This window comes from Monodon monoceros, unplaced genomic scaffold (assembly GCF_005190385.1).
Source record: "Monodon monoceros isolate NGI ecotype Baffin Bay Population unplaced genomic scaffold, NGI_Narwhal_1 Super_Scaffold_21, whole genome shotgun sequence".
Taxonomy (NCBI): Eukaryota; Metazoa; Chordata; class Mammalia; order Artiodactyla; family Monodontidae; genus Monodon; species Monodon monoceros.
This window is the reverse complement of record NW_021703778.1, coordinates 140204818-140219980: the sequence shown is the minus strand read 5'-3', so window position 1 is coordinate 140219980 and position 15163 is coordinate 140204818. Positions and strand designations below refer to the sequence as shown.

The 15163-nt window shown below is 45.9% G+C and overlaps 1 protein-coding gene across 1 annotated transcript in view; it reads right to left on the bottom strand.

Moving 5' to 3' along the window:
* Positions 1 to 13315, bottom strand: part of PLEKHH1 (pleckstrin homology, MyTH4 and FERM domain containing H1) — a 52480-nt gene extending 39165 nt beyond the window's left edge. Inside the window, exons 1-2 of the mRNA XM_029238281.1 lie at positions 13204 to 13315; positions 4705 to 4863 (exon numbers count right to left, since the gene is read on the bottom strand). Of these exons, the coding sequence (XP_029094114.1) occupies positions 4705 to 4830 (126 nt within the window). The 5' untranslated portion in view covers positions 4831 to 4863; positions 13204 to 13315. The remainder of the gene's footprint in view (positions 1 to 4704; positions 4864 to 13203) is intronic.
* Between the last annotated feature and the right edge of the window lie 1848 nt (positions 13316 to 15163).

Below are 15163 nucleotides of genomic sequence, written 5' to 3'. Positions count from 1 at the left end.
CAGGAGCTCTGCTGAGAAACCTGGGTCATCTCTTCCTGTGACCTGAAAGTTACCTTGACGTATTGGGGAAAACCTCTAATGAATTGTTGAACCTGGCCTACTGGTTTGGGGATGACAGCAGGTGACAGGCACAGCCCTCACATTGAGAAACATGGTGTTTACGGCCTTAAGGTTTCCTGCCAAGAGGTCCAGTGTCGGGCTAATGTCCCAGCCCTCTTCCCTACTTAAGTCTCCCAGCCCATGATTCCTAGTCAAGATTTCTTTCTCTCCCCTCCCACACCGCCAGGCTCTTCTGCCCTGTGTCTATACACTTCTCCTTTCTTTACCCAAGTCACGCTCTGAGCCCCCAACATTGTTATGGGAGGGCATTCTGGTTACTTTGATGGTGAGCAAATACAGTCTGGAAGAGAAGAAGGGGCCGATATTATAGAAGTTCAACCTACCCAGACCCAAGGGGCTGTGGAAGAAGAAGGTGTTTGTTTATAATGTGTTTGAGGCCCCTGGGGAATAGAGGAGGAAGGCATTTAAAAATATTTTTCTATCATGAAATATTTCAGGCCAACAGAAACATGCAGAGAATATTTTTTTTAAAACATGTATCCACCATTCATCTTGGCCAAATCTTAATTTTTGTCATCTCTGCTTCTGCTGTTCCTAAGAAATGGACCACAACAGACATGTGAAGCCTCCAGTGTACCTCTCTCCAATGTTACCCCTCTCCTTCCAAGTGTACTTACCCTATGCTTGGCTGTGTTTACATTTTTGCCTCATTTGTATACACCCCTAAACAACAGAGAGTACTGTTTTGTGCAGGTTTTAAAACTTTATATAAACTGTATTGTTCTCTCTATATATCCTTCTGATCTTTTTTGTTCAATGTTGGTTTTTGAGATTTATTGACCTTATACATGTAGCTTTACTTGACTCATTTTTAACTGCAATGTACTATTCCATCGTACAAATACACTCAACATGGTTACCCATCCCCCATTGATAGACATTTAGAGTATTTCCAATTTTTCATGCATCATTGCTGCAAAGGACATTCTTGTATAGGTCTATTTATGACCAATAATATTTGGATTCTTTCTTTTTTTTTTAAATTGAAGTATAGTTGGTTTAAAATGTTGTGTTTGGATTTATTGCTACCATTGCATTTTGTGCTTCGTATTTACTACTTTTTTCCTATACTCCTTTCTCTCTTCCTCACCTGGATTTAATAGACTTTATTCCATTTCCAGTAGCAGCTCTCCTGATTTGAAAGTTATATGCTCTATTTCTATTTGTTATCTCTATTATTCTAGACTTAAAATCTAGACTTAAAGACTGCTATTTGTTCCCCACGTTCTGTTCTCCACTGCTCTTTCACACGAACTCTGACTTTTAACAGAGCATATCGTTATCCAGAATAAAGACTACACTTTCCAATCTTTCCTGCAGCCTGGTATAACCACATGAATAAGTGGCCAGTGGGATGTGAGTAGAAGGAATGAAGGCAACCTTTGGCCTGTGCTATCAAAGGGAAGGAGCTGGAATGTGGACATGAGGGTGAACCACCTTCAAACATGTAGCAGACCTCCCCCCAGAGCTAGATTGCTTATGTCTGGAATGTTACATGAAAAGGAATGGATTTTTTAAACATATATACTGCTTGGTCTTATCCTGCTTCCTAAATCTGAGGCTTTAAGTCTTTCACCAAGTTTGGAAACTTTAAAGCCATTATCTCTTTGAATCATGCCTCTCTTTCACTTTCTTCTCCACTTCTGGAATCTCCATAAGGATCCTGTCATTCTGGCAACCACATCTCAGCCTGTGTCTTCATCTCTCTATACTGCCCTCAGGTCTATCTTTCTGTTCGTGAAGTCTGTCTCACGTGGTGCCTAATCTGACATTAATCTATCCACTGAACACTTAATTTCATTGCAAACATTTTTCATTTCTGGCAGTTCTATTTGGTTCTTTTTCTCATCTTTTTGGATGGTGTCTTGTTCTTGTCTTATATTTTCAATTACTTTATTATGTCTTCAATAGTTTTTTTTTGGTGGGGTGGGGCATACCACGCAGCTTGCAGGATCTTAGTTCCCCGACAGGGATTGAACCCAGGCCCTCGGCAGTGAAAGCACAGAGTCCTAACCGCTGGATCGCCAGGGAATTCCTTTCAATAGTTCTGAATGCATTGATTTAGTGTGTTGCCAACGGTTCTATTATTAGAAATTCTTGTGGTGATCGAGTCCGGTTGTTTGTTGCATACGTGGACTCTCACTCACTGTGGGTTATTCTCCCAAGTATTTAGTCATTGTGGATCATATATTCATCTTCACTAGGGACGTTATTTTTCCCTGTGGGGATCCTGTGTAACCAGGGCTGAGGTCTTGTTCCTCCAGAAGAGGTTCTGTGTCTGCTTCTACAAGGTCTCTGGGGTTATCACTGGCCCAGAACTTCATGTTCCTAATCCACACAGATAGTATAAATTCTCATGTTAAACCCCTAACGTCATCAGGCTCTCGGGGAACAATTTTCATTTTCTTTATTTTTCTTTTTTCTGCCCAGAGCCTTGGCTAAGTATGAGAAGCTGTTCTGTCATCTCCCTGTGCTGGGGGGTGATTTTCTTCTCCTTGTGCACCTTTTTATTTCGTGTAAACTCCTTTGATAGTCCTGACTTTACCTGGGAAGTTTCAGTTTCAGCTCCAGCCTCCAACTGGCCAGACCTCATCTCTGTCTCCACAGACGTTAAATCTCAACCTTGACAGTTGCGTTACTAAAGGGAGGTCACACTCACCCGTCCCAACTCAGCTGCCAGTGTTGAGTTCCACTCTGGTTTTTCCTCTTCATTTTGCCCCCTGAGGATTCCTCTCATTTTTTAGTACACAGCTCTTCACTTAGAAGGATATTTTAAATATTTAATCTAGTATGAGTAGGTGTCTCATGGTGGTCATTTTTAGGTTGTTACTAGAAACAGAAGTCTCCTGGCTCTGAGAGGTGCTTTAGACTAGCTGGCTGAATCAATCCCTTCTTATCCCTTCCTTCCCTCGCACACCTCCAATTCCATACACAAGACAAAGTTCTCAAATTTGATAGTGTACAAGACCAACTTCTGGGCGCTTCTGAAACATACAGATAATTAGCAGCACAAGACTTGCATCAGGAGGACTGGGGTGGGGCCCAGGAACATACATGGTTAACCAGCACTCTAGCTTTCTGGCATAGGGGGACCCAGGACCACACCAGTGTCTAAGGTTTATTTCCCTTTCCCCGAGGTGGCTGAATTCTACTAGCAGTACCTGAACCACACCCAAAGGAACCCTGCCAGTCTCCAGTCTGCAAAGCCTGAACTAGGAGACAGCAATGCCAGCACACCCAAGATTCATGAATTCTAGTCCAAGCTAGTCTAGGGCCACTCCCCTCAGCAGTGGAAGGGCAGAGGTGATGTCAATGACTGGTCTTCTTGGACTCCAGGTTGTGGGGTTGTCAAGAAAACAGGTCATTTATGCAGGCTTTATTCATCAAGACTTTGGCATTACTTAGAGGCGGACTGAATTTTACTTTTGTACTAGGAAAGAAGGGTTTACTAGCAGATGGCTACTGTAAACAAAACTATAGACAGAATGGTTGATTCAATTAAGATATATATATTTTAGTGTAGGTTGCCACTTTCTAGATGGGTTATGCTCCAAAATGCCTCTGAAAACAGCCGTTTAGAATGTATCTTCCCATGGAAACATTATGAATAATGGTCAGTTTCCCAGCCCAGCCCACCCAAACCTGTAAAGATAATAACTATTCCCATTTAAAACCGATTCTATGCCAGAACCTTTATATATGTCATCTGATACAATTCTCAAAATAATTCCAAAAGGTAGACATGTGTGTCCCTGCCTGAGAAATGAAGGGACTTGCCCACTGTCACGTAGCTAGGAAGTGGCAGAGCCAGGCAGGTCTGGCTCCAAAGTCTGTATCATTGTCACCAGAAACCAGCCTGCCTTCCACAGCTCATAATCTTAATAGAGGGTGAGCAGCAGGGTGGGGATATCCATTCTTCTCTCCTAAAATATCTTCCTTCCCCATATCTTCCTTCCCCACATTGAGGAAGAAATGTTAGGGGAATAATAGAACCTCCACTGTAGGTACACGTGACTCAAGAGATGATGCACGACCATGAAGATCTGTATCATTTCTCTGGTGTGTCATATGGAGAAGCAGAGCAGGAAAGGATGCAAGATGACAGATTGGTCAACTGCTTAGAATTTGGTCTTTGAAAAAACAAACTACCTTGGGTTTCATTTTACAAGAATGGAAAGCACCTTATTAAAAGTTCACCTTCCTGCAACAGAGAATAAATAAGCCCTGGAGATCTAATGTACAGTATAGTGAATACAGACAACAATATTGTACTACAATCATCAAACTTGCTAAGAGACTGGAACTTAATTACTCCAACCACTAAAAAGAAATGATAATTATGGAATATGATAGACGTGCTAATTACTGCTACAATGGCAATCATATTAAAATATATAAATGGATCGAATTAACATGTACACCTTGAATTACACAATGTTATATGTCAAATATATTTCAATCTATCAACCAATCAATCAAACCGCTCAGAAAAAAAAGAAAAAGAAAGTTGGCTTTCCCCAACTCTCCCTCTCTGACAGTGACCTCTGCAGGGACATTAGAGGCTGCCTGCTCTCCAGGACTCACTTTGTCGGCCAACAGCTCCCTTATCTTGCTGGCCTGCAGGCGGAACCGGAATAGCTGGCTTTCCAGGGCCAGGCAGCGCTTCTGCCAGTCCACACTGGTCCGGGTCTCCACCTTGAGTTCTGCCATGATGGAAGCAACTTCTGGAGATTCCAGGGAGCCCTGAGGGCCAGCACACAGAGAGGGGAAAAGATAAGTAAGTGTGTGAGGAAGAGTTCTCTGCGGAAAGGAGGAGGAGACCAAAGGAGGACAGAGGAAACAGGGCGGGGGAAGGTAAGTGAGCCTGGCTCTCCCTCTGTCCCATGGCCAGCTCTCTGAGCTCAGCATGTCCCGTTCCATTAGAAGGTAGCTGCGCAACCTCAGGAAATCACAAAACCCAAGAAACCACAAGGAGAACCTAGTCTCATTGTTACAGAAGTGAAAAGTAAGGCTCATTTGTTTTTCATTCAACTATCCATTTAACAAAAATGTATTCATTCAACAAACATCTATGTGCCAGACACTGTTCTAGGCACTGGAGATGCAAAGGGAAATGAGAGAGGTCCCCTTGTCTTTTTGAAGAACTCTTAGTAAAGTCTAATTGCAAAATTACAGTGTAGTCGCAATTGCTAATCAATATGCAGATAAATGGAAGGAGAGAAATGGAGTGGACTATGCTGGGGGGAGGGTGTTTAGGGAAGGCTTAAAGTGGGTAACAGATTCATCCATGATCACGTGGCTAACTGGAGGCAGAACCCTGGTTCCCAGGTGAGTACTGATTCTTTACAACTATACAAATTTTAGATGGGAAAAAATGGAACGAAAATGTAATGCTTCAAATTTCCTTGACAACTTTCTATTTAGTTGGGATTTCATATATTGTCATCAAATCATCCTGTTTTGGAACGGATTCTCACTCTTTCCTTTAAGTTATAAAATGCAAATCAGAAAATTGGTAGATATTTTGCTGTAGCCTCTGGAGAAAACCACAAGTCTTTAGAAAACACTTTAGACAAATTCAGAACAAGCCAAGGAGACACCTATAATATTTCCAGGCAGGGGAATTTACCCAGATGTCTCCTGAACATATTTTAGAGAAAAAAAACCTGGGTCGGGGATGAGAAAATGAAGAAGGATGTATGAGTGTGTATGAGAAGGGAGACACAGGCGCAGAGGGGGCACAAAGCAGAGAAGGGCCGGAAGACACATCCACCACCAGGACTTTTTAAATCCCCCTTCCAGGGTGCTATTAATAATTATGTTTGGCAACAAGCATAAATTTGGTCTGTCCCAAACCATGACATATGGTCTTCCTACTATCAGGTGATTTTAAAGAATAATTGTTAATTTTCTAGATTGATAATATATTTTTTATTTTTATTTTTTATAATTTTTAAAAAATTTATTTATTAAAAAAATTTTTTTTGCCCACGCCATGGGCCATACAGAATCTTAGTTCCCCGACCAGGGATCGAACCCATGCCCCCTGCATTGGGAGCATGGAATCTTAACCACTGGACCGCCAGGGAAGTCCCTATTATTTATGTATGTATGTATTTATTTATTTTTTTAAGTTAATTTAGGTATTTATTTTTGGCTGTGTTGGGTCTTCGTTTCTGTGTGAGGGCTTTCTCTAGTTGCGGCGAGCGGGGTCCACTCTTCATCGCGGTGCGTGGGCCTCTCACTGTCGCGGCCTCTCTTGTTGTGGAACACAGGCTCCAGATGCGCAGGCTCAGTAGTTGTGGCTCACGGGCCTAGTTGCTCCGCAGCATGTGGATCTTCCCAGACCGGGGCTCGAACCCATGTCCCCGGCATTGGCAGGCAGATTCTCAACAACTGCGCCACCAGGGAAGCCCTATTATTTTTAACTTTTTAAATTTTTATGTTTTTGGCTGCTCCGTGCAGCATGTGGGATCTTAGTTTCCCGACCAGGGATCAAACCCGTGCCCTCTGCAGTGGAAGCAGGGAGTCTTGATAGTATTTTTTAATGTCATCTGTTAGAGATACATATGGCTTACAGGTGAAATGATATAATGCCTCCGGTTTGCTTTAAAACACTTCACCGTAGGAGGCGAGGAGCTGGAGTGGAAGGAGATACATGCAGTAAGATTTGTGAAAATGTTGATAATTTTTGAAGCTGGGTTATGTGTGTACTGGTCTCTCTACTTGAGTATATGCCTAGAATTTCCCATAATAAAAATTTGTCACTAGAGAACAGACTTGTGGTTGCCAGGGGGGAGGGAGGGAGGGAGGGAGGGAGGGATGGACTGGGAGTTTGAGGTTAGTAGAGGCAAACTATTACATTTAGAATGGATAAACAACAAGGTCCTACTGTATAGCACAGGGAACTATATCCAATATCCTGGGATAAGCCATAATGGAAAAGAATGTAAAAAAAAGAATGTATATGTATGTATAACTGAGTCACTTTGCTGTACAGAAGAAATCAGCACAACACTGTAAATCAGCTATACTTAAATACAGAAAAAGAAAGGTTAAAAAAATTGTCATTTAAAAAAAATCTCCTTTCCCTTCTTCAGGAGCCACATGGCTTCAGAAAACCCAGCCACCTCCTGTATGTCACTGAAATTACCCTGGAGCATCAGTGAGCCTGTCCTTGATAGGTTAACCACCAATATTGCTTCTCATCCCACATCTGACTTTTACAATATCATTCTCCCATTATACGCAACAAACAGCTATTATTTATTGAGTCCTTACTATATGCCAGGCACGTGTGGCCTCTTTAATTTTCAAGAGAACCCACGAGACGAGGAGTGGGCACTAGTCCATACTCTCAGGTGAGGACACAGAGGGACAGAGAGTTCTGTAGCTGGTAAGTAGTAGGGCTGGTATTCTCATTCCAAAATGCCTGTTTTTAGCTACTGTGCTCCTTTCCCATCCAGAAACTGCAAACAATGTTGATTTCACAATGAGTCGGGCGGACTGTTAAGAATGAAATATTTTATAGGGTCTCTCAGGATCCTTGGCACTAAGGCGAACCTACACCCCAGATTTCCCAGGGTACCCTGGTCTCAAATATTCTGACGCTTTAACCTCCATAAGCACAGACATTTATCATGTGTCCTGACTTTTTGTTTAAACAACAGGGTCAGTAGACCCGTAGAGAAAGGCCCAACAATTAAACCACTGACGGGTCAGGTGATGGAGTCTTTCGGTTCTGGGCTGCTCAGAACACTGGACACATGACCTCAGTCAGCCCTGCTCTCCCGGAACTGTCATCCCAAACAATCCGACATTGTGACCTCCCAGCAATCCCCACCTCAAAAGACTGGGACCAACTGGAACGGGCAGGAAGACAAAAGATGAAAACAAAACATGACCTTCTCTGAGCTAAGATCACAGCTGAAAAGACACAACAGAACCTTGTGGGGCCTCCACAGAAGGCCCGGAGGCTTCATGTTTGGTTTTCTTTGTCCTTTAAGGGGATTTTACTTTCCCTGCATAATTAAAAAAAAAAAAAAAGTGGCAGATCCGAAGGTAGGACCTTGGAGTCTTGCAACCTAGCCCTGGGCTAAGAATTAGCAGTAAAAGCACCCAAGTAAAACCGAAGGGCAGGGGAAACTCAATCCTTTTGTGTTGTTAAAAAAAAGTTTGGTGAATGTTAATTCCCTCTTATTGATTGTTAAAACTGCAGCTCAGATTCCACTGGGAGAGCGGAAACCCAAATTATCAAAATCTCCAGGGACTTTGGAAATAAGATATGTCATTGGTCTCTGCCTCGCTGTGACACCTGAGATTCTACCTAGTCTGCAGGGAGCACTTTCCCCAATCCAGCATCCTCATGACATCAAGGTTTTGAACCCATCAAGTGCTCTGCTTAATCCTCTCCCTGCCTTGGGGATGCTGGCAAGGGAGACAGCACTCTTGTTAGGCTTGTCTCGGCATGTGAAGAGAGCTAAAAGGTTTCTAAATGGATCTGGAGCAAGGTGCCTGCTGCCAAGCCAAGGCCCAGAGGCTCTTCCGACAGAAGCAGGTGGCCAGAGCTGCGGCTATATAACACAGGATGTTAAGGGAAGGTACCAGTAAGATGAACCTCAACTGCTAAGTCACCTTGTACTTGTACCTCCCATACAGATGTGCAAGGATAAGCAGAAAGAACTTGCAGAATGGTCCTTGACTCTTCAAAGCATTGCTTTATCAGGTGTTATTTCTCTCCTTACCCTCTGGATATCCCTGAGATGGAGGACAAGTGATATAATTCACACTAAACAGATGAGAAAACTCATCACATCTGTGGCTTGCTTAGAGACACACAGCCAAGTAGTATCAGAGCTGGGCCAAGAATCCTGAACTCGCAACATCTAAAACTGTCCTCTTTCCATGAAGATGCTTCCGTAGTGGTGGTACAGTCTTATGCTACCAGGCTAGCCTAATGCACATATAACATTAATGTGTTGTGTTAGATGAGGAAATGATATACGGGATGTGAACTGGGGACAAACCCCAGCTCAATGGTTTGTTTCACGTTTTATTCTGGAAAACTTCAAACATACATATGTAGGGAGAACAGTACAATAAATCCCCCTGTGCCCTCCAGCCAGCTAATGATCACCAGCTCACAGCCACTCTTGTGAAGGCCAGTTCTCTTGATCCCCACTAGTGCCCAGCGTACTAAACTGCTTGGCAGGCAAGAGTCAAATGGTTGCCATGGCCTTGGCACCTACTTTGGAACTCCCTAAGCCCTCCAGCACCCTGGACTGACACACCACAGAAGTCAGCAGAGATATGCCTCAAGAGGCAGGGGCTGCGTGTAGGACTGTGGTGAAGAGAGGGCACAGGACGTTGTTAGGTAACTTCAGACTCTAGCCTGTCTCAGAGAAAACGCAAACTTGAACTGGGATAGCTCTGGCAAGTTTAGGGATTTGACCAGAAATCCACAAAATGCTAAAATTTAATATAATTTAACCGACTTTTGTTAAGTGATTCCTATGTGTGAGGTTGGGCACATAAAGATGAGCAAAGATCCTGTGGCCTGTGAGGCTCAGGTCTCCCGTCTGAATATCCTGGGACTTTCCTGCAAAGAGGGCCAATCAGCACAAGTGCCTAAAAGAAAGAGGTCAGAGGTCGCTGCAGGAGGCATCAGAAGGTAACAGGGACTCTGTTCTGGGTACAGTTTCCACTAGGCTCTCCTCTGTCACCTCACTGTGGCTCACTCTCTGAGCGCGAGCACCTTTTGTCATTCCCACTTGGAAAGGGCTCCGCAGATGAGGCTAACCACTCGCCCAACGGTGGGCAAGTAAGAGCTCTGCGCCCCCCTTACTGGGGTTGGAGCCGGGCGGGGGAGGGTGAGTGGACACAGGGGCACAACTCCCTCCTCTCTCACTGTCATGTGATCAAGCCAACAACATGCATTTAACCTCTTTTGGGTATTGGGTAAGCATCGCATTTCACAATGTTGGGAGAGACAGGAAAAGGTGAGCATGTTCAAGCCTTCTGGATCTGAATACGAAAAGGGGCTAAGAGAACCACGAAGACAAAACCAGTAAAGAGAAACAGCAGGGTGTAGTACATAAGATCCTGAGTTCTGGCAGCAAAGAGACCTGGGTTTGAATACTGACTCAAGCACGAATTAATCCTGTGACCTTCGTGACCTTTGACCATTTGCTTAACTTCTCTGAGCCTATTTGAAATTAAGGGCAATAATATTTGAAAAGGAGAGCCATAATATTAGGTGGAACCATATGAAACTGTCAACATTTAACCATTTTTTGACCTTCGAAAATGGCAATTTCATAGACCACACTGTGTCGGATTTTTTTGAGAATTAAAGGAGGTATTACAAAAGCCTGGCACGCAGGAAGCATTCAATAAATGACAGTTACTATCAACAAACAAAAGGCCAACCCACAGTGCCCTGGGCATAGTAGGAGATGCAGCCCACAGATGTGCTCACCACCAGATCAGAGAGGAGGTCAGGGGATTTTTAAAAATTATTTTATCTCTTTATTTTTGAATATTAAGCAAAAGAGTATATGGTGCAAAGTAAACCTTCTTCCCACCCCTGTACTCCAGCCATAGTTCTCCCCAGAGGCAACTACTGTTATGGGGATTTGTGTCTTTCAGTGCAAATACAAGCTGTTCAGTGCATATACGAGTGTTCTTATATACGATGCACACACATATACACACACAAATGGTGGATATAACTCCGAGTTTCCTACATCTATCTATCTATCTATCTATCTATCCCATTCTCCCTTCATGCTTTTTTTTTTTTAATTATTTATTTTACTTTTGGCTGCGTTGGGTCTTCATTGCTGTGCACGGACTTTCTCTAGTTGCAGCGAGCGGGGGCTACACTTCGTTGCAGTGCGTGGGCTTATTGCTGTGGCTTCTCTTGTTGCGGAGCACGGGCTCTAGGTGCGCGGGCTTCAGTAGTTGTGGCACGCGGGCTCAGCAGTTGTGGCTCACGGGCTCTGGAGCGCAGGCTCAGTAGTTGTGGCGCACAGGCTTAGTTGCTCCGCTGCATGTGGGATCTTCCCCGACCAGGGCTCGAACCCGTGTCCCCTGCACTGGCAGGCGAATTCTTAACCACTGCGCCACCAGGGAAGCCTCCCTTCATGCTTTTTAACAGCTTTATTGTATTCTACTGTATGGCTATTACATGATCTCATTTGAGTCCCTAATTGACAGGCATTTGGGTTGTTTTAAACCTTTTGCTAAAATAAACAATGCTGCAATGAATGTTCAACGAATAGACATCATTTCATACACATCAGAGTTTATCTGAAGGATAAAGTTCCAGAAATGGAATTGTAGGATGAAGTAATATACATTTTTAAATGGCCAAATAGTCCAAATTGCCCTCCCCTGAGGTTATTCTAATTCATACTCCAGCCAGCAACAAGGGCCAGTTTCCCCACAGAGCTGATCAGTTTTTAATTCGTTTTTGACAGAAGGGAGAGACGGTTCAGGTGGGCTGGCCAGAGAATGCAGGATGGTGGCTCAGCGGCCAGCCTGCCATGAAGTCACTTGGACCGAGAGTGAGGGAATCCTGACACCTCAGCGTCAGCATGTAGAAAGCACTCTTCAACCCATAGCGAGCACAGAGATCCACACAGTTACACAGCCTCCCAGAGAGAAGGAGGGAACAGTAAAGAGCACTCCTCCAGGAGCACAGTGGGAAGAACAACACCCCTTCCCTGTAACTGGTGAAGGGGAGTCACATTTTCTCAGCTCACTTGTTAGTTTCAATGAGTTTGGGACCACCGGGTGTACTCCACCATAACCCAGCTCTGAGCAGACACCCTCAGAGGCCTATGGGAGAGGGAGGGGGGTGGACAGTGAAGCAAACCGCACATTTGGACTTTAGGAGGCGTCCGTTTGAGTCTTGCCTCTTCCACTTTTCTGCTATATGACCTTGGGCAAACCATAATTTTTCTGAGTCCTAGTTTCCTCCTTTATCAAATGGGGATAACAAGCAGAAAGACTAGAAGTTATGTTCTATAAAGTGTTTTTTTTTTTTTTTTTTTTTTTTTCAGTACGCGGGCCTCTCACCGTTGCGGCCTCTCCCGTTGCGGAGTACAGGCTCCGGACGCGCAGGCTCAGCGGCCATGGCTCACGGGCCTAGCCGCTCCGCAGCATCTGGGATCTTCCCGGACTGGGGCACGAACCCGTGTCCCCTGCATCGGCAGGCGGACTCTCAACCACTGCGCCACCAGGGAAGCCCCATGTTCTATAAAGTGTTAAGTGATGTTACCATACACAGTGTCTGCGGCATAGAATACAGTCCAAAAAGTTTAATGAAGGAACGAATGTCTTTTCCATTGAAATTGCTATTAAAATGATCTTTCAAGCAGAAGTTTCAGCTGTAACTAAGGCTCTGTCCGGAAGAGTTTTATGAGGTGTACTCATAGTAAAAGCTTATGGAGAAGACGTCCCCTGGCAGGGCCAGATCCAACAGAGAGTGGATCTACTCCCAGATGAGGGTCTTCATGGCGTCTGCTACCTCGATTAAGGTCCCCCTGCGCCCCGGTAATCGATTCCTCTCTAAAGCTCCTAGGACGCAGAGCTCCTGGTGTCATTCGGCACCCAACTGGTTTTCTTTTCTGTTTGGCTGACCTGCCTCTAGGAGTCTAGCCTAGGACCCCTAAGAGAACCACGCAGAAATCACAGAAGAGACAACCCGAGATGAGACTTCAAGGAAAGCGGGAGGAGTGAGAGCTAGCGAGAGCTCAGGCAACGCGGTGGAAAGCCTGCAAGTTCGCTCCGAGGGCCCTTCCCGGAGCAACTGGATCGAGCCGGTCCCAAATTCCGGATCCTCTCCAGGAAGGCTACTCCTCGCCTCTCAGTGCGGGCTCCCAGAGCCTAACCCGCCGCTCCCAGCGCTCCTGGCTGCTGGGAGCTCGTTTCCAGGTAGGGAGGCACCTGCTCCGGAATCGCCCTCCGGCCAGAGGGAGCCGATCCTCTCCGCCCAACCAAACACCCTCCCGGGCCCGCGAACCAACCCTCCACCCACCCCCCTGCACCAACCCCACCTCTGCCCGCGGGGCCGCTCACCTCCAGCCCGCTCGCTGGCGTCCCTGCCGCGCACCAGGCACCCGGTCCTCCCCCGCGCGCGTCCGCCGCTGACCTTGCGTCGATCTCGTCCGAGTCCGCAGCGGCCGCCGGGTCTCCGCTCCCCGGCAGCAGGGGTCGGGGTGGGCGGGGCGGGCCGGGCTGGCCCGGGAGGGGTGCCCGCCGGCTGGCCGCACAAAGCCGAGGCGACCTCGCAGCGCCCCATTCAACGCTCCGCCGCGCCCCCTCCTCGTCCGCTCCCCGCCCGCTCCTTAAAGGCAGAGCGCCGGGCTCGGCTCCCGGGGCGGCTCGCGGAGAGGCACAGGAAATGACCTCAGCAGGCTCCAGCCTCCCACCTCTCCGCACCGCTGGGCTCGTCCCTGGGGCGGCGGGGACGGCGGCGGGGTCCCGTGGGCCGCGGGGAGGAGGGGCGTGTCTCCCGGACTGCGGCCCCGAGCTCTCCGTGGAGGTCGAATCGGCTGCCGCCCGGGGCGGCCGAGTAGCCCCGGCATCTGCTCAGCTCCCAACCAAACTGGGACCCTCGCGGGACGCGGCACAAGACCAGACCCTCCCCCAAAAAGGAGGTTCCAGCATTTGTCGGGCGACTTGCAGGAACCGTCACGCCCGGATATTTGGAGCAGAAGTCTGTCCCACTGGCAGACCAAAGTTCTGATTTGTAATTTGAAACAAAACAAAACTCGCCACAGCCTAAAGGGTAATTTGCTTGCGTCTGTCCGACTGTATATATGCATGCACTCATTTATTTTAAAGGAGCCGGCCTAGGAGCCAGAAAGGCCAACAGGCCACCGTCTGCGGGCAGCTCGCTGTGCACCCTTGCAGTCCCTCAGCTCACCAGTATAATCCTACACCCAAAGGAGAGTGGAACACTCAATTTTTGGTTAGGTGGATATGGGGTAAAGAAGATGAATATGGAGAATATTGCAGGGAAGAATCTGCATTTCAAAACAGAGCTTTCTTCCCCAATCCTGCGGGCTCTCATTATAAGCCTGAACAGAGGCAGACATCACCAGGGTCCGTTTCTCCAAAGGGGCTTTAGAAGTCTCACTCCTGGCAGTGGTACAGGCAGTCCCTGGCTGCACCCCAGGTTTGAATCTGAGTCTCTGGAGATGAGGCTGGGAATTTGCCCAGCTAATAAACTCTCCAGGTAATTCTCATGAGCAATTTTGAGAGCCCAGACTCTATGGAATGCTGACCCCAGTAGTTCAGGAGGCCAAGGGTGAAAATTCAACTGAGTCAGTGGGACTTCAGGGGCTGAGCTTGCAAATGGATTCATAGCTCCTGAGGACTGGAATAGAACAGCCCCAGACTGTGGGACACTAGCCTCTGCTGTCCCCTTCAACACTGGAAGTGGTTGCCTAAGGAAGCCCAAAAGCAAGTCCTGTGGAGTTTGTAAGGGAGACTCATTTGTTCATTCATTCATTCATTCATTCATGCATGCATGCATGCATGCACTCACTCATTTTGAACAGGTAATCATGCACATAGTATAAATTTCAAATAATACAGAAGGGCTAACAATGAATAGTAAGCCTTCCTCCTGTCTCTTGTCCCCTAGATCACTCCCCCTCAAAAGCAGCTACTGTTGTAAATTTTTGTGTGTATTCCTTCAAGATATAAAACATACATAAGTATTCATGTATTCATAAATGCATGTGTATTCATATATATATATATTTTTATATATCCCTTTCAATACTGAGGAAGGCTTTTTTCTCTTGTCTTTACTATTCATGGACTCTAAGTGTGACACGTCAGCACACTTAGAGATGCCTTACTTTTTTCCCCCAGTTTTATTGAGATGCAATTTATATATGGCACTGTATAAGTTTAAGGTGTGCAGCATTACTTGACTTACGTACATCATGAAATAAGTTTAGTGAACATCCCTCATCTCATACAGATACAAAATTAAAGAAATAGAAATAAAATTTTTTTCCTTGTG